General features: G+C 42.8%; 3 protein-coding genes and 1 long non-coding RNA gene across 13 annotated transcripts in view; 1 reads left to right on the forward strand and 3 right to left on the reverse strand.

The window, feature by feature from the left end:
• LOC113746939 (uncharacterized) overlaps positions 1–22,233 on the reverse strand; it is a 39,914-nt gene that overhangs the window by 5,376 nt on the left and 12,305 nt on the right. Inside the window, exons 4-7 of the mRNA XM_027284679.1 lie at positions 21,115–21,332; positions 2,636–2,664; positions 2,451–2,467; positions 1,834–2,037 (exon numbers count right to left, since the gene is read on the reverse strand). Of these exons, the coding sequence (XP_027140480.1) occupies positions 1,834–2,037; positions 2,451–2,467; positions 2,636–2,664; positions 21,115–21,332 (468 nt within the window). The remainder of the gene's footprint in view (positions 1–1,833; positions 2,038–2,450; positions 2,468–2,635; positions 2,665–21,114; positions 21,333–22,233) is intronic.
• Positions 1–22,233, forward strand: part of znf512 (zinc finger protein 512) — a 51,425-nt gene that overhangs the window by 1,091 nt on the left and 28,101 nt on the right. For both annotated transcript variants that reach the window (XM_027284656.1, XM_027284655.1), the window contains exon 2: positions 617–699. The gene's annotated coding sequence lies outside the window, so the exon portion shown is untranslated. The remainder of the gene's footprint in view (positions 1–616; positions 700–22,233) is intronic.
• On the reverse strand, positions 2,688–18,519 carry LOC104937737 (uncharacterized). 9 transcript variants are annotated; one of them, XM_027284667.1, is made up of 22 exons: positions 18,388–18,517; positions 18,157–18,182; positions 17,043–17,093; positions 14,472–14,668; positions 14,255–14,296; positions 14,042–14,071; positions 13,708–13,736; positions 9,249–9,463; positions 8,843–8,867; positions 8,522–8,664; positions 8,228–8,413; positions 5,659–5,852; positions 5,427–5,470; positions 5,035–5,249; positions 4,726–4,750; positions 4,452–4,525; positions 4,276–4,300; positions 4,011–4,120; positions 3,715–3,918; positions 3,278–3,474; positions 3,077–3,118; positions 2,688–2,959 (listed from the first exon to the last, which is right to left on the reverse strand). In XM_027284667.1, the coding sequence occupies exons 2-22, from the start codon at positions 18,176–18,178 to the stop codon at positions 2,897–2,899; spliced, it is 2,133 nt and encodes a 710-aa protein (XP_027140468.1). In that variant the 5' UTR covers positions 18,179–18,182; positions 18,388–18,517; the 3' UTR covers positions 2,688–2,896. The 9 variants fall into 9 exon arrangements, with proteins under 9 accessions (XP_027140468.1, XP_027140469.1, XP_027140464.1 ...); XM_027284663.1 differs by having other exon boundaries at positions 2,689–2,959; positions 14,261–14,296; positions 17,043–17,246; positions 18,388–18,519; XM_027284665.1 differs by having other exon boundaries at positions 2,689–2,959; positions 8,561–8,664; positions 17,043–17,246; positions 18,388–18,519.
• The window catches only part of LOC113746942 (uncharacterized), a 3,391-nt gene continuing 2,667 nt past the window's right edge, over positions 21,510–22,233 (reverse strand). Inside the window, exon 3 of the long non-coding RNA XR_003463248.1 lies at positions 21,510–21,695. This is a non-coding gene — a long non-coding RNA (uncharacterized LOC113746942). The remainder of the gene's footprint in view (positions 21,696–22,233) is intronic.

A 22,233-nucleotide genomic window follows, 5' to 3' on the forward strand; every position in this document is an offset into this window, starting at 1 on the left:
ACATTAGATTAAGATAATATGGGAAATCGCATCATAGTTAGTTACTGAAAGTAGCTGTATTTAGGGACTTTAAAAGGGACATATTATAGAAAAAATCACTTTTTCAGCTGCTCTACACTAATATTTTTTTAATTAAACGAGTAGGCTGCGGCCTCAAACAGTGTAGAGAATCTGGTGGATTTTCAAAATAAAATACCCTGTGCAAACAGACAAAAGAGAAACTAATTAACTACGTAGCATATACACATGTAGATGTATATTTAGAAGCACATAAACCAGGAAAATGACCAACTGAATGTCGATAAGACACCTGGGAACTGTGTGTATGACTCCTTTAAATCAATTCAGTTCACAAGAATGTCATATTAGAGCTCAAAATAAACTGAAATGAATGCCAAGAGTCTATCTCAATGTCCGTGTAGCTTACTTGCTATTGTAAAGGTCTAAATTATAGCCAATTTACTTTGGCGCTGTCGAGCCTACATGATCCAGTTTAATTTTATAGCAGCTAGGTTGGTAGTTGATTTGAAGCTACAGCATAAGAATGTGGACAAATAGTTTAAGATTTGACCTAACACAATCTTAAGGAGTAACCAGGCTGTCTTATTTTGTACAGGGACAGATAACAATGAAGAGGAAAGGAGAGATAGATCAGATCAGCTTAGGATCAGACACAAGGAGCCAGTCTACCACCACCAGGTCAGAGTGTACAGAGGCAGTAAACTGCATGCCCAGATCATTGAAAAGTGCCGCCTCACACTGTAACAACAGGTGATTCTGACAGACTAAGCCTCATTATGTTGTTGATGACATGAGACACAAATATGATAGCAGAAAAATGGGAACTGAAACCTGAATCTGTATTTTCTTTTTATGACATGAGACGCGAAACAAATATGATTTAATCATTTCGTGCATTTTTATTTACACTTAATAATCATGATATTTGTAAGAGCACAAAGCAAGAGAAAACATCATTTGTGACACAGAAAAACTTCATATCGTTGACTCTTGACTCTACTGCACACACGTATCCATGACATAAAATGTGGATCTCAAAAGAACAAATACTGGTAGGGATGTTCCTGATGACTAATTTGACTTCATTTGTTACATTATTGGCATTTAAATGTGAGTAAAAGCATGAGGTAAATACTGAGATGAGAACCGCATGGACAATATCTCCTACAATGCAGTGAATGATCATGAAAACAATGACAAATCTGATTATATTAAGGTTTTCATACTATACTCGATTATACTGGAACATAATTAGTGTAATTGACTAGTTTTTCTGGTCAGTATATCATTGATTGTGTGTTTGTATTAGATCAGTAAATCTAGTCATTACCTCTGAAACAAAAAACTTCTGGACCTCAGACCATGCAGTATCATTGCGGTCACACTTCAGGAGTTTACCCTCATATATCAGACAGTCCACGGTGAGCTTTACATTCTGGTTGTTCACCAGTCTTCTGCTTTCAGCTATAACACGGTCAGGATCAAAGGTGTGATGCATCACCACCAGGATTATTGGTTTACCACCTGTAAGCACAGAGAGAACACAACCAAACGAGTCAGAAACAAGATGGAAGTTAAAGTGGGGGTGGCCAAACTGTGGCGTTCTTCCCTTTCTTGCCATGGTATTTTTAAACATGGCTGAACAAGTTGTATGGAGAACTTGAAAAGGAAACAAATGCTACATCTACCACATATGGAGCAACACGGAGACTGCTGTAGACCTCATAACTTATGGTATGTTATGAGGAAATAAGTATTCATTTAATTAATCAGTGTGAAACTGGCCAAACAATGGCTGAAGGAGTTTCCTACCTGGATTGTTCTTCTCAGTGCTCTCCAGGGCCTCTCCGATGTCCGTTCCAACTCGTGAAACAATCGGACAGAAAACCAGAATGTAGACACTGCTTTCAGGAGAGTTCACCTCAGTGTGGCCGATTCTTTTTAAATTTACAACAAAGTCTCGATGAGCGTTGTTAGTTTTTCCCGCCAAGTGGACGTAGAACTTTTTCCTCGTCACTAAAGACAGAGAAGATTGATTGAGTCAACAGTATGACATAAGATCAGACCCAGATAAAGGAAAATGATGGAAAAAATCTCGAACTCGATTAAACTAGAAAAAATATTTAACACATTCCTGAACTTTACTACTTTCGTATAGAAGTTTAACTTAGGATTGATTACAACATAAAAAATGACTCTGAGAGAATAAGTTTTGTTTTTGTGTCAGTCATTGTGTTGTTGAATAAATCTTTAAACCACAGACACACAGTGTGGCACTTCCTGTTTAAAACATACCACCTTTACAGGACATCCACAGAAACAGTCATGAAGTCTGAACTCTGTTACAGACACTCTGGACTGCTTTCACTTCTAAGTCATGTGTGTCAGTTATGTTGTCAGTTTTTAAAAACAGTGAATTTGTTTCTCACCAGTTGGAACCATGGCTCTGAGGAAAAGATAAAGAAACAGACAGAAACTGTTGGTTAACATGTTTAACAAATGAGATTAAAATAAACTAGCTGCTTCTATAAAGATACATAGAGAGCTCTATAAATTATGTTAGTCCAATGTATGAACAGGGATTATCTCAAACATTTTCTGCATGTCTACTTACGGAGCAGGTTGGTCATTGCTTTGTGATGTCTGTGGTATATTCACACAAAAAGAAAGAAAGAAAGAAAGAAAGAAAGAAAGAAAGAAAGAAAGAAAGAAAGAAAGAAAATGAGTTACAAAAATTATACATATTAACTAACTGATAATTGGGCTGTGAGTCTGTGATATTTATAGATTAAGGAAGGCATGATGTGAACCTTCTACATAAAGGAATAAATGATGAGGCTAGTCGACTAATCATACAAATACCCAATTATTAGAGCTACAGAACTGTCAATGTTAACAGACTCACTTCAGGAAACTTCAACCATGCAGGCTTGGTGACCTAAAAGAAAGAAAGAAGAAAGAAATGAGAAACAAAAATTATAAGTAATTAATTAACTGATAATTGGTGATGTGAATCTGTCAATATTTTGTAAAGCAAGGAAGCAATGACTAGAACCTCAACTGCAAAGGAAGGAAAGCTGTTGAACACTGTGTTGACCTAAAAGAAAGAAAGAAAATGAGTAACAACAATAATCAAACTGCATCATGTGTATAATTTCAGGACCACAGTAATGATCCTTTATCACTTAGAATCACAACATCAGTGCACTCCACACTGATTGTGTGTTTGTATTAAATCAGTAAATCTAGTCATTACCTCTGAAACTCCAAAAATCTTCTGGACCTCAGACCATGCAGTATCATTGCGGTCACACTTCAGGAGTTCACCCTCATAGATCAGACAGTCCACGGTGAGCTTTACATTCTGGTTGTTCACCAGTCTTCTGCTTTCAGCTATAACACGGTCAGGATCAAAGGTGTGATGCATCACCACCAGGATTATTGGTTTACCACCTGTAAGCACAGAGAGAACACAACCAAACGAGTCAGAAACAAGAACTGAACACTGGGTTGGCTAAACATTTGTGAACAGGCTCATCCTGACTCAACCACTCCAGAATTTATAACGGCACAATTTTGACTGAAATGATTTAATTTCAAAGAGATGTGAATGTGACGCCTGTCATGTTAGAAACATTATGATAAGTTATGAGGAAATAAGTTTACCATAAGTACACAAAGGATTTTTCCTACCTGGATTGTTCTTCTCAGTGCTCTCCAGGGCTTCTCCGATGTCCGTTCCGACTCGTGAAACAACTGGACAGAAAACCAGAATGTAGTCACTGCTTTCAGGAGAGTCCACCTCAGTGTGGTTGATTCTTTTAAACTCTTTAACAAAGTCTTGATGAGCGTTGTTAGTTTTTCCCGCCAAATGGACAAAGAACTTTTTCCACGTCACTAAAGACAGAGAAGATTGATTGAGTCAATGTTACGCTGTAACATGGTTTTGTGTATCCACATCATCAGACCCAGATGATTTACTTTACTACCCTGCTCACTTGACTCAGATGGACTCTGCTCCATTGGCTCATTTGTCTTGTCAGTTTCTGTAGACTGTGGATCTGTGTTCTCACCAGTTGCCCCTTCCTGCTTCATGTCTCTGAGGACGTTGAAAATGTGTCACATATTGCTTCATCAGTGCTGCTCTGCACAGGCATGTTGAGAGGCAACAAGATGAAGTTACATAACCTCAGACATCTATAGACTAAAATAAATGTTACTATTATTTCAAACATTGTCTGCATGTCTACTTACGAAGAAGCTTGGTTAATTGTTGGCTCTGGTACAAAGAAAGAAAGAAATACAAAGATTTAAAAGATTTAAAGATTTAAGTATTAATTTAAAAAATTGATTGTGCTTGATTCGTCATAAATTGGAAAAGGTATTGAATGCATCCCTACTTTACTACTTTATGAAGAAATACAACTTACGGTTAACGTTCATCGAGTTTGATTCAGGTAAACTCTTTATTTCCTCATCATTTATGTGTTCAAACCCCTCGTCTCTGAGGAAAAGATAAATAAACAGACAGAAACTGTTAGTCTACATCATATACATAAAGGAGAAGCTGAAAATGTGTCACATGTTTTATCACAGCTGCTCTGCACAGGATTGTGCTGTTACTCCGATGCATGGTCGAGAGTCAGTCATTCATTCACAGCTTCACAGAGATTATTTCAAAAAAATTTCTGCATGTCTACTTACAAAGGATCTTGGTCATCTGTTGTCTCTGGTATAAAGAAAGAAAGAAAGAAAGAAAGAAAGAAAGAAAGAAAGAAAGAAAGAAAGAAAGAAAGAAATACAACGTTACTTTCTAATTATTTTACAGCAGTAAAGTTCAACATAAATAAAGCCCTCTACACGTCCCACACAACTGTCTTGGTAACTTTTGAGATGAAGGTCAGTGGATTTTGAGCTAAAAGTCAGTTTGACGAGCAGTACACAGCGGTTTGTTCATATGGATCAGTCTTGCGTTCATTTGATTTGCTCCTTTCATAAAGAAGTTCAACTCACGATCAACACCCTGGACTTCTCCACTTGTACCCTGCTGACTCGACTCAGATGGACTCTGCTCCATTGGCTCAGCTGTGTTGTCAGTTTCTGGAGACTGTGGATTTGTTTCAGTTGTCTCTTCCTGCCCCACTGGGTCATTTGTGTTGGTTGGGTTGTTAATTTCTGAACACTGTGCATTTGTGTTCTCACCAGTTGCCCCTTCCTGCTTCATGTCTCTAAGGAAGTTGAAAATGTGTCACATATTGCTTCATCAGAGTGAGAGTCACAAGAACGTCATGAGGCAACAAGATGAAGTTACATAACCTCAGAGATCTATAAACTGTGTTACTCCGATGTCAGTCATTCACAGCCTCACAGGGATTATTTCAAACATTGTCTGCATGTCTACTTACGAAGCAGGTTGGTCATTTATTTGTGATGTCTGTGTTGTATCCGCCTAGAGAAAGAAAGAAAGAAACAAACAAAAAGAAAGTAACAAAAACAAAATGAGTAATAATTCTATTAAAACTGCATCATGTGTAAAATCTCAGGACCACAGTAATGATCCTTTATCACTTAATATCACAACATCAGTGCACTCCACATTGATTGTGTTTGTATTAGATCAGTAAATCTAGTCATTACCTCTGAAACAAAAATCTTCTGGACCTCAGACCATGCAGTATCATTGCGGTCACACTTCAGGAGTTCACCCTCATAGATCAGACAGTCCACGGTGAGCTTTACATTCTGGTTCTTCTCCAGTCTTCTGCTTTCAAACACAATGATATTACAATCCTTGGTATGATGCATTACCACCAGAATTATTGGTTTACCACCTGTAAGCACAGAGATAACACAACCAAATGAGTCAGAAGCAACAACTGTAACACTTTATAATGAGTACAGACTATTAAGTATTAGTTAGGCATGAATAAATACCGAATTCATCATTTATAACGCATGAATACTCAGTATGTAGTTTATAAACAGTTACAAATGTTTTACTCATCATTGATAAGCAATGTTTTACTCTTCTGTACGAATGCTTAGTGAGTGTGTTAGTAGATGTTTTATAAAAACTCACAAATTCCATTTCCAATGGATGACGTATAAACAGTTATTAATGCAGGAACTCATGAATTAAGGCAGTTACAAAGCACTTACTACTCGTTAATTAAGTATTTTGTGAACTCCTCTAAAGCGGGCACTATCTATGCCTTTTAAAGCATTTACAAATGAGATTTAAAGGCTGGCAATGCCTCAAGACTCACAAAAATTTCAGTTATCTTAATAGACCAAGGAGAAACACAACACAAAGGGATATAGAACATATTGCATTGATATTTATTGCAACTTCCCAACATATTGTAACTGTACAACTGTTCTGTTGATACCGATACACCAACAGTGGATCACAGACATTTAAGTACAACAAATACAATCTTTGTTTGAAAAAAAAAAAATCTGTCTGTATCAAAAAATAAAGTCAGTTTTAGTGTCACAACGCGTGTGCGCCGCAGTCACCGCAGTGATACGCGGCCGTTCTAGTCAATGTATCAAACATCAATTTAACACAGAGCACCTCAAGCGGGCGGAAACCAGACAGAAAAAGCATAGAGAAGCCGGTGGATTTTCAAAATAAAATACTCTGTACAAACTGCCGGTCGTAAAAACAGACAAAAGCAAAACTACGTAGCATATTTACACACGTAGAAGCATATTTAGAATCACATAAACCAAAAAAAAGACCAAATATGAGCAAGTAAACAAAGTCTGGCGGGCTAAACGCTCCGCCTCTGAAACGTTCCTGTTTGAAGACGTGTGCAGCAATGAAACATTTTACCAACCGGGGGCGATATTTGACTAAGAAAACGGTATACAGTGGTCCCTCGTTTATCGCGGGGGATACGTTCTAAAAATAACACGCAATAAACAAAATCCGCAAAGTAAGTTTTACATTTATTATACATGTTTTAAGGCCGTAAAACCCCATACCACACACTTTTATACATCTTTTTACACGCATTTTATACAGTACTCCCTTAATTAATCAGGACGCAGAACACATGTGCGGTTCTCCCTTAGTCAATTTAGGACGCAGAACACAATGCGTGTTCATATTGTACAGTACACTGTAAAAAAAAGCATGCAAAATTACAAAAAAAAAATCTGCGAAACAGCGAGTCCGCGAAAAGTGAACCGTGTTATAGCGAGGGACAACTGTACTCAGCTACCTGCAAGTTCCCGTAGATTTCAAAATTAATCATGAAGAGGTCACGGTTAAGTGTGGCGTGGGACCATTTTGAATTAAAAAATAACAAAGTTCACTGCAAACACTGCGAAGCCGTGTATAAGTACAACACGTCCACGACTCCAATGATGTAAAACTTGAACAATGTGCATCCGACCCTGGTTAACGTCAGTGCACCCTGCTCTCAACCGACCATCAATTCAGTGTTAGCACAGAGGAGCTGCAATGATAACAAGCAGAGAAAATTACCAGAGGGATTTGTAAATTGATTGAGATGGATATGCTTCCCTTAAGTATTGTTGAGGGCAAAGGTTTTCGAGACCTGATTAATTTAATTGAACCAGCATATCACATTCCGTCACGACGTACCATCACCAGACTGGTAGAAACTAACTACGAAGGAGTTGTTCAAAAAGTTGAGCACAGCTGAGAAAGTTGCTCTAACCACTGTGCACATTGCCAGCCTTTAAATCTAATTTGTAAATGCTTTAAAAGGCATAGATAGTGCCCGCTTTAGAGGAGTTCACAAAATACTTAATTAACGAGTAGTAAGTGCTTTGTAACTGCCTGAATTCATGAGTTCCTGCATTAATAACTGTTTATACGTCATCCATTGGAAATTGTGAGTTTTTATAAAACATCTACTAACACACTCACTCAGAGCCATTTTTACTTAAAACAGCTTAAAATGAAGTTTGGGAGTTGACGTATAGTGAGAGGAACTCTAAACAGTAAAGTTGCGAGCTGTAAATCCAAAACAACGATCTGAAAGACACTAAAAAGACTCAACCACACCAGAATTTATAACAGCACAATTTTGACTGAAATTAATTACGGTAATTTCAAAGAGATATGAATGTGAGGCCTGTCATGTTACAAACATTATGATAAGTTATGAGGAAATAAGTATTCCTTTAATTAATCAGTGTGAAAATGACAATGGTTGAAGGAGTTTCCTACCTGGAGCACTCTCCAGGGCCCGTCTGATGTCCTCTGCAACATTTGAAGAGATCGGACAGAAAACTAGAATGTAGTCACTTTCTTTAGGAGACTCCGCCTGTTTTTGGCCAATTTTTTCAAACTTCGCAACAAACTCTCGAACAGCGTTGGTAGTTTCTCCCACCAAAAAGAACTTTTTCCACAGCACTAAAGACAGAAGATTGATTGAATCAATGCCACGCTGTAATGTAGTTTTGTGTAGCCACATCATCAGACCCAGATGATTTACTTCTTTTATAAAGAAGTTCAACTTACGATGAACACCCTGGACTTCTCCACTTCTACCCTGCTTACTTGACTCAGATGAACTCTGCTTCATTGGCTCATTTGTCTTGGTTGTGCTGTCAGTTTCTGTAGACTGTGGATTTGTTTCAGTTGCCTCTCCCGCCTCCACGCTTCTAAGGAAGTTGAAAATGTGTCACAAATTGCTTCATCAGAGTTGCTCTGCACAAGAACGTCATGAGGCAACAAGATGAAGTTACATAACCTCAGAGATCTATAAACTATGTTACTCCGATGTCAGTCATTCACAGCCTCACAGGGATTATTTCAAACATTGTCTGCATGTCTACTTACGAAGCAGGTTTGTCATTTATTGTCTCTGGTAGAAAGAAAGAAAGAAAGAAAGAAAGAAAAATGAGTAACAACAATAATCAAACTGCATCATGTGTATAATTTCAGGACTACAGTAATGATCCTTTATCATCTACTTATTCGTCATAAACTGGAAAAGTTGTTTGTGCATTATAACAACATTCATATGTCTACACTAATCATTATGGATTATGGTTTTACAGCAGTAAAGTTCAACATAAATAAACCCCTCTACACGTCCCACACAACTGTTTTGGTAACTTTTGAGATAAAGGTCAGTGAATTTTGAGCCAAAAGTCAGTTTGACAAGCAGTACACAGCGGTTTGTTCATATGGATCGGCCTTTCGTTCATTTGATTTGCTCCTTTCATAAAGAAGTTCAACTCACGATCAACACCCTGGACTTCTCCACTTCTACCCTGCTGACTCGACTCAGATGGACTCTGCTCCATTGGCTCATCTGTGTTGTCAGTTTCTGCAGACTGTGGATTTGTTTCAGTTGTCTCTTCCTGCCCCACTGGGTCATTTGTGTTGGTTGGGTTGTTAATTTCTGAAGACTGTGCATTTGGGTTCTCACCAGTTGCCCCTTTCTGCTTCATGTCTCTAAGGAAGTTGAAAATGTGTCACATATTGCTTCATCAGAGTCAGAGTCACAAGAACGTCATGAGGCAACAAGATGAAGTTACATAACCTCAGAGATCTATAAACTGTGTTACTCCGATGTCAGTCATTCACAGCCTCACAGGGATTATTTCAAACATTGTCTGCATGTCTACTTACGAAGCAGGTTCATCATTTGTTGTCTCTGGTAGAAAGAAAGAAACAAAACAAAAAAGAAAGAAAGAAAGAAAGAAAGAAAGAAAGAAAGAAAGAAAGAAAGAAAGAAAGAAAGAAAGAAAGAAAGAAAGAAAGAAAGAATATGCGTAACAATAATAATCAAACTGTCTCAGTAATTTCAGGACCACAGTAATGATCATATATCATCTACTTATTCGTCATAAACTGGAAAAGTTGTTTTGTAACACTCTGTATGAAGATCACATCTATAGTGCATTATAATAACATTTACATGTCTACACTCATAAACACACATAATGCTTTCTGATTCACATTACAGATGTGTAAATATGCTACGTAGTTAATTAGTTTCGCTTTTGTCTGTCTTTACGACCGGCAGTTTGCACAAGGTGTTTTATTTTGAAAATCCACCGGATTCTCTTTGCTTTTATTGTGCCTGGCTTCCTGCGGTAACGCTGGCTACACTTTAAAATCTAGTTGCCCGACTACTTCGGTTAGTACGGTAAAGCGTGTGCGCGGCCTCATGGTGCCTTCGAGTGCACCTCGGAAACTCAGAAATCAAATAATAATCTCTTTTCTAAGATACATAGAAAAGTCATTAAATAAACAAATCAAAGTGTTTTCTACCCACTCCACCTGATTCTTGTTCTGCATGTCCCCAGCTACCTCTGTGGGGAAAATGGTGCAGTAAAAGAACTTGAAATTCACCCCAGAAGTAGCTGGGGACATGTAGAACAAGAAAACAACTTGATTTGTTTATTTAATGACTTTTCTAAATCTGCATAATCTTAGAAAAGAGATTATTATTTGATTCCTGAGTTTCCGAGGTGCACTTGAAGGCACCATAAAGCCGCTCACACACCTTACCGTACAAACCGATGTAGTCGGGCAACTAGATTTTAAAGTGTACATACCGCAGTCTCTGAACTGCTTTCACTTCTTCACTTCACATAAACTCTGCTACTCTTTTGTTGTCAGTTTATAAAAAACGATTCACTCACCAGTTGCCCCTCCTTGGTCCATGTCTCTGAGGAAAAGACACAAAAGAGAAACTAGTTAGTCAGCATCATTTAACAAATGAGAAAAACTAAAAGGAGCTGTTGAAAATGTTTCACATGATGCCTTATCAGAGCTGACCTGCACAGGATTGTGCCAAGCTCACAAGACAGAGTACATAACCTCTATAAGAGATCTATAGCCTATGTTAGACTAGACTAGAGTTAATCATTCACAAACATTTTCTGAACGTCTACTTACAAATCAGCTGGGAGATTTCTTCGTGTTGTCTCTGGTGTGTCTGTCTGAAGCCTCGTGGCAAACAAAGCTCCTCTGTGATGTCTTTTTTTAAAAAGCGAAAGTGAAAGTGTTCCACGGCTCCTCCCTGTGAGTAAGCACTTGCTGCAAAACACTTTCACTTGTGCTTTGCAGACCTGATGTGATCTGTAATAAGATGTGAGGACGGTCTGTGGTGTCAGATGCAGCAGTAAGATCTTATGAGACAAGCACAGAGTCCTTTGTCTGATGTCATTAGAAAGTCACTTCTAACTTGCACTAGAGCCGTCTCTGATGATGATGATGACTGACTGAAAATCCTCAGTTCAACTGTTGATATGGAGAAAGTCACATAACCGGTCGCTGACAGGTTTCTCAAGGATCTTCGAGACAAAAGGGAAGTTAGATATCGCTCAGTTATTGGCTAAAACTTCTGGATCAAGTGTGAGCTTTTAAAGAAGAGGTTTAATTAACTGCTTTAAAGGACCGTGGTGCACAGCCTCTAAAAATAGTAATATGTCGGAGTCCTCTCACAGGGAGTGTTAGGGGACAACATGTTCATGTTTAACCAGGTTAGCTGTGGACAAACCATTTTCTCGGCTGCATGTTTCATTGTGAGTCAAACCGGGAACTGAAACCTGGATCTGTATTTTTTATGACATGAGACACGACACAAATATGATAGAAACATTTCCTCTGATTCATTTGTATTTATTCTTCTTCACGACGGAAAAACATTATCTTGATATTTGAAAGAGCACAAAGCAGCAGCAAACATCATTTTACACAGATGTTGGTTGGACGACATGCTGCACACACACACATATTGAAACATGCACGTCATATAATGCATTTAAAAACACCAGTCTTCTGCTTTCAGCTATAACATGGTCAGGATCAAAGGCGTGATGAATCACAACCAGGATTATTGGTTTAATTGTTGGTTGTTCTGACATGATATAATAAGGCAAACGCTGGTACCACTAATGGCATCAGTTAGCCAAATGTAATGTACATGGTCTACACATAAACCTATAACTTATCCACTGTTAGCCAGTTAGCAGAAAATGGGAACTGAAACCTGAATCTGTATTTTTTGAGACGCGAAACAAATATGACATAATTATTTCATGCATTTTTATTTATACTTCATTAACATGATCACGATATTTGAATGAGCACAAAGCAACAGAAAACACAGGTGACACAGATGTTTAGTCTTTATTTTAAACTTATATTATATACTGTTGGAAGACTCTACTGCGCACACATATCCATGACATAAAATGTGGATGTCAAAAGCACATAATTTGTGTAATCGACTAGTATTTCTGGTATTGACTAGCGAGGGTAGCAACAGTCAACTAGTCATGCAAAAATGTTTTGGACCTCAGACCATGCAGTATCATTGCAGTCACACTTCAGGAGTTCACCCTCATAGATCAGACAGTCCACAGTGAGGCGGACGTTTGGGTTCTTCACCAGTCTTCTGCTTTCAGCTATAACATGGTCAGGATTGAAGGTGTGATGCATCACCACCAGGATTATTGGTTTACCACCTGAAAACACAGAGAGAACACAACCAAACGAGTCAGAAACAAGATGGAAGTTAAAGTGGGGGTGGCCAAACTGTGGCGTTCTTCCCTTTCTTGCCATGGTATTTTTAAACATGGCTGAACAAGTTGTATGGAGAACTTGAAAAGGAAACAAATGCCACATGTAACACATACGGAGCAACGTAACTTTGTCTATGTGGCGTTTTGGTTTGCCAGTCAGTGCCTTTTCACTTATAACAGCTACATCCTGCATCTGGAAACAGGTTTTGTGAGTTAAGGTGTGGAGAGAATAAAGTTGCAGGCAGTGAATCCAAAACAGCGATCTGAAAGACTGCTGTAGACCTTATAACTTATAATATGTTATGAGGAAATAAGTATTCCTTTAATTAATCAGTGTGAAACTGGCCAAACAATGGCTGAAGGAGTTTCCTACCTGGAGCGCTCTCCAGGGCCTCTCCGATGTCCGTTCTGACTTGTGAAACAATCGGACAGAAAACCAGAATGTAGTCACTGCTTTCAGGAGAGTCCACCTCAGTGTGGCCGATTCTTTTAAACTTTTCAACAAAGTCTCGATGTGCGTTGTTAGTTTTTTCTGCCAAGTAGACGTAGAACTTTTTCCTCGGCACTAAAGACAGAGAAGATTGATTGAGTCAACAGTATGACATAAGATCAGACCCAGATAAAGGAAAATGATGGAAAAAATCTCGAACTCGATTAAACTAGAAAAAATATTTAACGCATCCCTGAACTTTACTACTTTCGTATAGAAGTTTAACTTAGGATTGATTACAACATAAAAAATGACTCTGAGAGAATAAGTTTTGTTTTTGTGTCAGTCATTGTGTTGTTGAATAAATCTTCAACCACAGATACACAGTGTGTCACTTCCTGTTTAAAACATACCACCTTTACAGGACATCCACAGAAACAGTCATGAAGTCTGAACTCTGTTACAGACTCTGGCCTGCTTTCACTTCTAAGTCATGTGTGTCAGTTATGTTGTCAGTTTTTAAAAACAGTGAATTTGTTTCTCACCAGTTGGAACCATGGCTCTGATTAAAAGATAAAGAAACAGACAGAAACTGTTGGTTAACATGTTTAACAAATGAGATTAAAATAAACTAGCTGCTTCTATAAAGATACATAGAGAGCTCTATAAATGATGTTAGTCCAATGTATGGTACAGGGATTATCTCAAACATTTTCTGAATGTCCACTTACGAAGCAGGTTGGTCATTTCTTTGTGATGTCTGTGGTATATCCACACAAAGAGAAAGAAAGAAAGAAAGAAAGAAAGAAAGAAAGAAAGAAAGAAAGAAAGAAAGAAAGAAAGAAAGAAAGAGAAAATTAGTTACAAAAATCATACATAATAAACTAACTGATAATTGGGCTGCGAGTCTGTGATATTTATGGATTAAGGAAGGCATGATGTGAACCTTCTATGTAAAGGAATAAATGATGAGGGACGAAGGTAGCAACATTATTCGGCTAGTCGACTAATCATGCAAATACCCAATTATTAGAGCTACAGAACTGTCAATGTTAACAGACTCACTGCAGTAAACTTCTTCCATAAAGAGGTGACCTGAAAGAAAGAAAGAAAGAAAGAAAGAAAGAAAGAAAGAAAGAAAGAAAGAAAGAAAGAAAGAAAGAAAGAAAGAAAGAAAGAAAGAAAATGAGAAACAAAAATTATAAGTAATTAATTAACTGATAATTGGTGATGTGAATCTGTCAATATTTTGTAAAGCAAGGAAGTAATGACTAGAACCTCAACTGCAATGGAAGTAAAGCTGTTGAACACTGTGTTGACCTAAAATAAAGAAAGAAAAAAGGAAAGAAAGAAAATGAGTAACAACAATAATCAAACTGCATCATGTGTATAATTTCAGGACCACAGTAATGATCCTTTATCACTTAGAATCACAACATCAGTGCACTCCACACTGATTGTGTGTTTGTATTAAATCAGTAAATCTAGTCATTACCTCTGAAACTCCAAAAATCTTCTGGACCTCAGACCATGCAGTATCATTGCGGTGACACTTCAGGAGTTCACCCTCATAGATCAGACAGTCCACGGTGAGCTTTACATTCTGGTTCTTCACCAGTCTTCTGCTTTCAGCTATAACACGGTCAGGATCAAAGGTGTGATGCATCACCACCAGGATTATTGGTTTACCACCTGTAAGCACAGAGAGAACACAACCAAACGAGTCAGAAACAAGAACTGAACACTGGGGTGGCCAAGCTGTGGCGTTCATCCCTTTCTTGTCATTGTAGTTTTAAACATGCCTGAACAGGCCATATGGAGAACTTGTAAATAAATAAGTGCCACATCGAGCACATACGGAGCAACATAACTTTGTCTATGTGGCGTTTGGTGGTGGGCAGGAAGCACACAGTTTGTTTATCAGAGCCTTTTTTACTTAAAACAGCTTCAAATGAGGTTCGGGAGTTGACGTGTGGTGAGAGCAGGGCCGGTCCTAGCTATGGGCAATGTGGGCGGCCGCCCAGGGCGCATTCTCCGTGGGGGGCGCACGAACGCCCGAAAAAGCAAAAAAACGGTAATTTTCGATACCGCTCATTAAGTTAGCGGAGCGGGAGCCCCGGGAGCGGGGCGTTGACAAGGCAGAGGGGGGCGTCGGACAGACCGATGGGGGCGCACGCATCCAGGGGCGCACGGCGCATCCAGGGGCGCACGGGAAAATGTTCGCCGGGGGGCGGGGGGGGGGGGGGGGGGGGGGGGGGGGGGGGGGGGGGGGGGGGGGGGGGGGGGGGGGGGGGGGGGGGGGGGGGGGGGGGGGGGGGGGGGGGGGAGGGGGGGGGGGGGGGGGGGGGTGGGGGGGGGGGTAGGGGGGGGGGGGGGGGGGGGGGGGGGGGGGGGGGTGGGAGAGGGGGGGGGGGGGAGGGGGGGGGGGGGGGGGGGCGGGAGGGGGGGGGGGGGGGGGGGGGGGGGGTGGGGGGGGGGGGGGGGGGGGGGGGGGGGGGGGGGGGGGGGGGGGGGGGGGGGGGGGGGGGGGGGGGGGGGGGGGGGGGGGGGGGGGGGGGGGGGGGGGGGGGGGGGGGGGGGGGGGGGGGGGGGGGGGGGAGGGGGGGGGGGGGGGGGGGGGGGGGGGGGGGGGGGGGGGGGGGGGGGGGGGGGGGGGGGGGGGGGGGGGGGGGGGGGGGGGGGGGGGGGGGGGGGGGGGGGGGGGGGGGGGGGGGGGGAGGGGGGGGGGGGGGGGGGGGGGGGGGGGGGGGGGGGGGGGGGGGGGGGGGGGGGGGGGCGGGGGGGGGGGGGGGGGGGGGGGGGGGGGGGGGGGGGGGGGGGGGGGGGGGGGGGGGGGGGGGGGGGGGGGGGGGGGGGGGGGGGGGGGGGGGGGGGGGGGAGGTGGGAGGGGGGGGGGGGGGGGGGGGGGGGGGGGGGGGGGGGGGGGGGGGGGGGGGGGGGGGCTGGGGGGGGGGGGGGGCGGGGCGGGGGGGGGGGGGGGGGGGGGGTGGGGGGGGGGGGGGGGGGGGGGGGGGGGGAGGGGGGGGGGGGGGGGGGGGGGGGGGGGGGGGGGGGGGGGGGGGGGGGGGGGGGGGGGGGGGGGGGGGGGGGGGGGGGGGGGGGGGGGGGGGGGGGGGGGGGGGGGGGGGGGGGGGGGGGGGTGGGGGGGGGGGGGGGGGGGGGGGGGGGGGGGGGGGGGGGGGGGGGGGGGGGGGGGGGGGGGGGGGGGGGGGGGGGGGGGGGGGGGGGGGGGGGGGGGGGGGGGGGGGGGGGGGGGGGGCGGGGGGGGGGGGGGGGGGGGGGGGGGGGGGGGGGGGGGGGGGGGGGGGGGGGGGGGGGGGGGGGGGGGGGGGGGGGGGGGGGGGGGGGGGGGGGGGGGGGGGGGGGGGGGGGGGGGGGGGGGGGGGGGGGGGGGGGGGGGGGGGGGGGGGGGGGGGGGGGGGGGGGGGTGGGGGGGGGGGGGGGGGGGGGGGGGGGGGGGGGGGGGGGGGGGGGGGGGGGGGGGGGGGGGGGGGGGGGGGGGGGGGGGGGGGGGGGGGGGGGGGGGGGGGGGGGGGGGGGGGGGGGGGGGGGGGGTGGGGGGGGGGGGGGGGGGGGGGGGGGGGGGGGGGGGGGGGGGGGGGGGGGGGGGGGGGGGGGGTGGGGGGGAGGGGGGGGGGGGGGGGGGGGGGGGGGGGGGGGGGGGGGGGGGGGGGGGGGGGGGGGGGGGGGAGGGGGGGGGGGGGGGGGGGGGGGGGGGGGGGGGGGGGGGGGGGGGGGGGGGGGGGGGGGGGTGGGGGGGGGGGGGGGGGGGGGGGGGGGGGGGGGGGGGGGGGGGGGGGGGGGGGTTCGCCCAGGGCGCAAATGTGGCCAGGACCGGCGCTGGGTGAGAGGAAATCTAAACAGTAAAGTTGTGAGCTGTAAATCCAAAACAACGATCTGAAAGACACTAAAAAGACTCAACCACACCAGAATTTATAACAGAACAATTCTGACTGAAATGAATTCATTTCAAAGAGATATGAATGTGAGGCCCGTCATGTTAGAAACATTATGATAAGTTATGAGGAAATAAGTTTACCATAAGTATACAAAGGAGTTTTCCTACCTGGATTGTTCTTCTCAGTGCTCTCCAGGGCCTCTCTGATGTCTGTTCCAACTTTTGAAACAATCGGACAGAAAACCAGAATGTAGTCACTTCTTTCAGGAGAGTCCACCTCAGTGTGGCCGATTCTTTTTAAATTTACAACAGCCGCTTGATGAGCGTTGTTAGTTTTTCCCGCCAAGTGGACATAGAACTTTTTCCACAGCACTAAAGACAGAGAAGATTGATTGAATCAGGCAAGTGATAACATAGTTTTATGTAGATGTACATCATCAGACCAAGATGTTAATTAAAAAAAGATCTTTAGCTCAATTCATCGTAGATCAAAAAAGGTATTTAACACATCCCAGAACATTAATGCTGTGGTAAAAATTAGGAGAATACTGGGGTGCAGATGTTTTAAGTCTTATAGGGAGTGTGTGTGTTTTCTGTCTTTTGCATGTCTCATCCACTCCCCTTATCTGACGTATTTACTGAGGCTGGTAGGGATAGACAATTAAAAAAATAGTTCAAGGACACGAGAGACAGGTTAGAGGAAGTGTCATTTTGGACAAGAAACACAATGTTCATTACTAAGCGGAAAACCAAAAAAGGAAATTATCAGTGGGGAGGTGTCCAAGCCAGCCCATTTTAAAAAATGTGTAAGAACCAACTGTTAGAGCTCCTCGAGGAGCCTTTTCTCTGCAACCCCTCTTGTGTGTTGCACTGTTAAACGCTCCTTCTTGTACAAGAATAATAAATTCAACTTAAACTTTGATACTTTGAATCCGGTCCTCCTTATTCAAGTTTTTTCTTTAAAAATTCTCCAAACAAATGCTTTCATAAAGAACTTCAGCTTGCAGATCTTAAAAATTACAGAGAGGGAATAAGTTTTTGTGTCAGTGGACGTGTTGTTAATCAACTCTTCAAACCATAAATGTCCACTCCCTTCCTTTGTGTTACTTTGTGTTTAAAAGCTACCACGTGTACAGGAAATCCACAGAAACATGAAGCACTAACTGTGTTGCTGCAGTCACTTCTAACCTGCTGACATCGACTCAGACAAACTCTGCTACATTTGCTGATCTGTTTCAGTCATGACGTCAATATATGAAAAACAGAGAATTCGTTTTCTCACCAGTTGCCGCATCCTGCTCCATGACTCTGAGGAAGAGATACAGAAACAGAGAAACCGTTAGTCAACATCATTTAACAAAAGACATGAAACTAAAGGAGCGGTTGAAAGTGCAGCTGCTCTGCCCACAAGACACAATTAAAAAAACAAACAAAAAACTTCTATAAATCATGTCACTCTGATGCACGGTTCAAGGGTCAGTCATTCACAAACATTTTCTGAATGTCTACTTACAAATCAGCTTGGTAATTTCCTTGTGTTGTCTCTGATGCATGCGTCTGAAGCCTCGTGCTCCTCTATGATGTCTTTGAAAAGCAAAAGTGAAAATGTTCCACAGCTCCTCACTGTGAGTACGCACTTACTATAAAACACTTTCACTTTTGCTTTGCAGCAAATAATATAATCTATAATAGGATGTGATGATCTGTGGTGTCGAACAACAGCCCTAAGATCTAATAAGAGACGAGTCCTTTGTCTGATGTCTCAAGGGGAGGTTAGATATCAGCCTGTAATTGGCTAAAACCTCTGGGTTTAATTACAGTTGCTTTAAAGGACTGTGGTACATAAACCAATCAGACATAACATTATGACCACCTGCCTAATATTGCATCGGTGGGGCCTCCTTGGATTGGACTAAGATCTGGGGAATTTAGAGTCCAAATCAACACCATGAACTCGACGTTGTAAAGTAACATCCACATGAATGGCAGGACCCGAGGTTTCCCAGCAGCACATTGCCCAAAGCGTCACACTGCCCCCGCCTGCTTCCCTTTATCCCATTGTACACCCTGGTGCCATGTGTTCCTCAGTCCAGCGATGAGACATGACATAAATACGATATAATCATTTGAATTGATTCATTTTTATTTTTTCTTCATGAAGGAAAAAGCTTTATCTTGATATTTGACAGAGCACAAAGCAGCAGCAAACATCATTTTACACAGATGTGTAGTCGTCCTTTAAAATTTGACAAGATTGACACACATTTAAACACACCTCAACAAAGGACAAAGAACTTTAAAGTACAGTGGTGATCAACGGCTTCAGCCCCAAACCATCTATATTCGTCTTCATAACTTTAAGACAGACGGCCCAGATATCATGGCAACATTGATTCAATGTTGAAATTCCATCAGAATCATTGTTTTTGTTTTTGTTGAATATTCAAGGCTAGATAACACTGAATCGATGCTGATAATTCTTTATTTTTCAATGTTGAGAAGAGATTCAGTGTTGGTCTGCTATCTGGGTTATCATTTTATTGCATTGTTGTGGACGATTACACATGCATTGCATTATATAGCATTTATTTTGTCCTTTTATGACCCTTTTGTTTTTGACACGCGTGTTCATGGCAGCCATCACTGATCTTATTTCTTTGTCAGCTCAACAGCAAGGACGATCACAATCACCAATGCCAGCACTACACAAAGAAGTACAAGAAGAGCCACCCAATGCTTCCTCAACCCTAAGATAAAGAAAAAACAGAGATATTAGTCTTCTGGTATCAAAAGAAAACGTGACAATAAAAGCCTGGAAAATCTGATCTGAAAGCTCATATTTACGATAAAAGTCCTGAAAGACCTGAAAGAAAGAGAAAGTAATGGTCCCTTATCACTTAATATCACTATCAACATCTATCAACAATCATGAAGTATTAACTCTGTCATAGATTCCCTGGACTGCTTTCACTTAAAAACACTGAATTTGTTTCCTCACCAGTTTCCACTTCCTGGTCCATGTTTCTGAGGAAAAGATAAAGAAGACGAGAGAAACTGTCAACAGTCAACATATTTAACATATGATGTATGGCAGAGTTTAAGATTATTCAAATTTTTATAAGATACTTACAATGCGTCCATAGGCATGGTAATTCATATGTAACGTCACTGTCTCACACTCGATGGGAAAATAACGTATTTTCATGTTGACCACTAAAGGAATTGCAGAAATGAGACGCTTGCAAGAGATAAGACATTGAACGCAGCAGGAGGAATGTCATGTTCAGGTTTAACCAGGTTAGCTGTGCAGTGAGCCACACATCCCTCCCTCTCTGCACAGGTACGCCAAACAACCAGTAGAGTCACCGCTGTTCTTCACAGTAGAGGTGGTGGTGTTGGCCAGATATGAGCTGGACCCTGAAACCTTGATCTGTATTTTTATGACACCTTTACCTCATCTTTGATGGATAACTATAACATTTGTTAAATTTACAGAGACAAACTACACAAATGTCATTTTTTGATTAATTTTTATTTATTCTTCATGAAGGAAAAACATATAGTCGATATTTGAAAGAGCACAAAGCAGCAGCAAACATTATTTTACACAGATGTTAGTGTTTGTTGTATAAACATATATATGCTATAAAACTTCTTAAAATCTCAAAAACACAAATACTGGTGGGAATGTTCCTGACGACTAATTTTGCTGTCGATTAAAGAAGAATTTAAAATTTAAAATATCAAATAGCCTGAAATTAAGAAAGCACACAAAATGGACAGGACAAAGCAGTGAATGATTATGATTGTTGATTATTTTACACAGATGTTTATTGTTCGTTTTAAAACTTGATATGTTTGGTCGACTTACGACCCTAATGCGCACACATCTAAACATACTGCATGCCACAAAACTTGCATTGCAAAAGCAAAAGCACTAGTCGACTGCACATGCGCATCCCTAATCCCTAATTATTGGGACGGTGAAGTACGTTTCCTAGACAAACCGCAACATCCTACATTACTGGAGCCCTGAAAGAAAGAAATAAAGAAAGAAAGAAAGAAAGAAAGAAAGAAAGAAAGAAAGAAAGAAAGAAAGAAAGAAAGAAAGAAAGAAATTGAGTAACAATACTGCATCATGTGTATAATTTCAGGACCACAGTAATGATCCTTTATCATTTAATATCACAACATCAGTGCAGTCCACATTGATTGTGTGTAAATTCAGTAAAGTCATTACCTTTGAAGAGGATTTTTTTCTGGGGGATTTTTCAAAAATCTTCTGGACCTCAGACCATGCAGTATCATTGCGGTGACACTTCAGGAGTTCACCCTCATAGATCAGACAGTCCACGGTGAGCTTTACATTCTGGTTCTTCACCAGTCTTCTGCTTTCAGCTATAACATGGTCAGGATTGAAGGTGTGATGCATCACCACCAGGATTATTGGTTTACCACCTGTTAGCACAGAGAGAACACAACCAAATCATTTAGGTTTTTATCCCATTTGTAGCTCATAGCACGGTGGTGGCCAAGTTCTGGTGCTCACAAGTTATAATTAGAATAAGGAATAAGTATACTTTTTACTCGTCTGTGTGAAGTGGCCGAACCACTGAAAGAATTTCTTCGACATGGAGTGCTCTCCAGGGCCTCTCCGATGTCCGTCCCGACTCGTGAAACAATGGGACAGAAAACCAGAATGTAGTCACTTTCTGCAGAGACTTGTGTCTCTTTTGTCGATTCTTTTAAACTTTTTAACAGCCTCTCGATGAGCGTTGTTAGTTTTTCCGGCCAAGTGGACGTAGAACTTTTTCCACGTCGCTAAAGACAGAAAAGATTGATTGAGTCAATGTTACGCTGTAACATGGTTTTGTGTATCCACATCATCAGACCCAGATGATTTACTCCTTCATAAGAAGTTAGACTACAATCAACACCCTGGACGTTTCCTCCTCTTCTAACCTGCTCACGTGACTCAGAGGACTCTGCCCATTGGCTCATTTGTCGTGTCAGTTTCTGCAGACTGTTGATTTGTGTTTCCAGCATTTGCCACTTTCCTGCTTCAGTCTCTCTGAGGAAAAGATAAAGAAACAAGAGAGAAATTGTTAATAGTTTTCACAAATAAGATTAAACTAAAGGAGAAGTTGAAAATGGGTCACATTGCCTTCATCACACTGCCCGCACAGGATTGGTCTTGAGCCGACAAGACAAGGTGGAAAAAAAAAAACAAAAAAATCTGGACATCTATAAAAACGCAGTCATTCACAGCTCACAGGGAGTATCAAATATTATAGGTCTACTTACGAACAGTTGGTCATTTCTTGTGATGTCTGTGGTGTATCCACATAAAGAGAAAGAA

Source organism: Larimichthys crocea, chromosome XI (assembly GCF_000972845.2).
Source record: "Larimichthys crocea isolate SSNF chromosome XI, L_crocea_2.0, whole genome shotgun sequence".
NCBI classification, from domain to species: Eukaryota; Metazoa; Chordata; class Actinopteri; family Sciaenidae; genus Larimichthys; species Larimichthys crocea.

Bases quoted from the DNA above. Each gene is read 5' to 3' on its own strand.
- LOC104937737 (XM_027284661.1), bottom strand. From the start codon at position 18,178: ATGGAGCAGGATGCGGCAACTG. The intron at 4,526-4,725 runs GTAAGTAGACAT...TCTTTTCCTCAG, and splicing joins ACAGATGACCAAGATCCTTT to AGACGAGGGGTTTGAACACA. The intron at 3,475-3,714 runs GTAGGAAAAATC...CTGTGCTTACAG, and splicing joins CACTGAGAAGAACAATCCAG to GTGGTAAACCAATAATCCTG.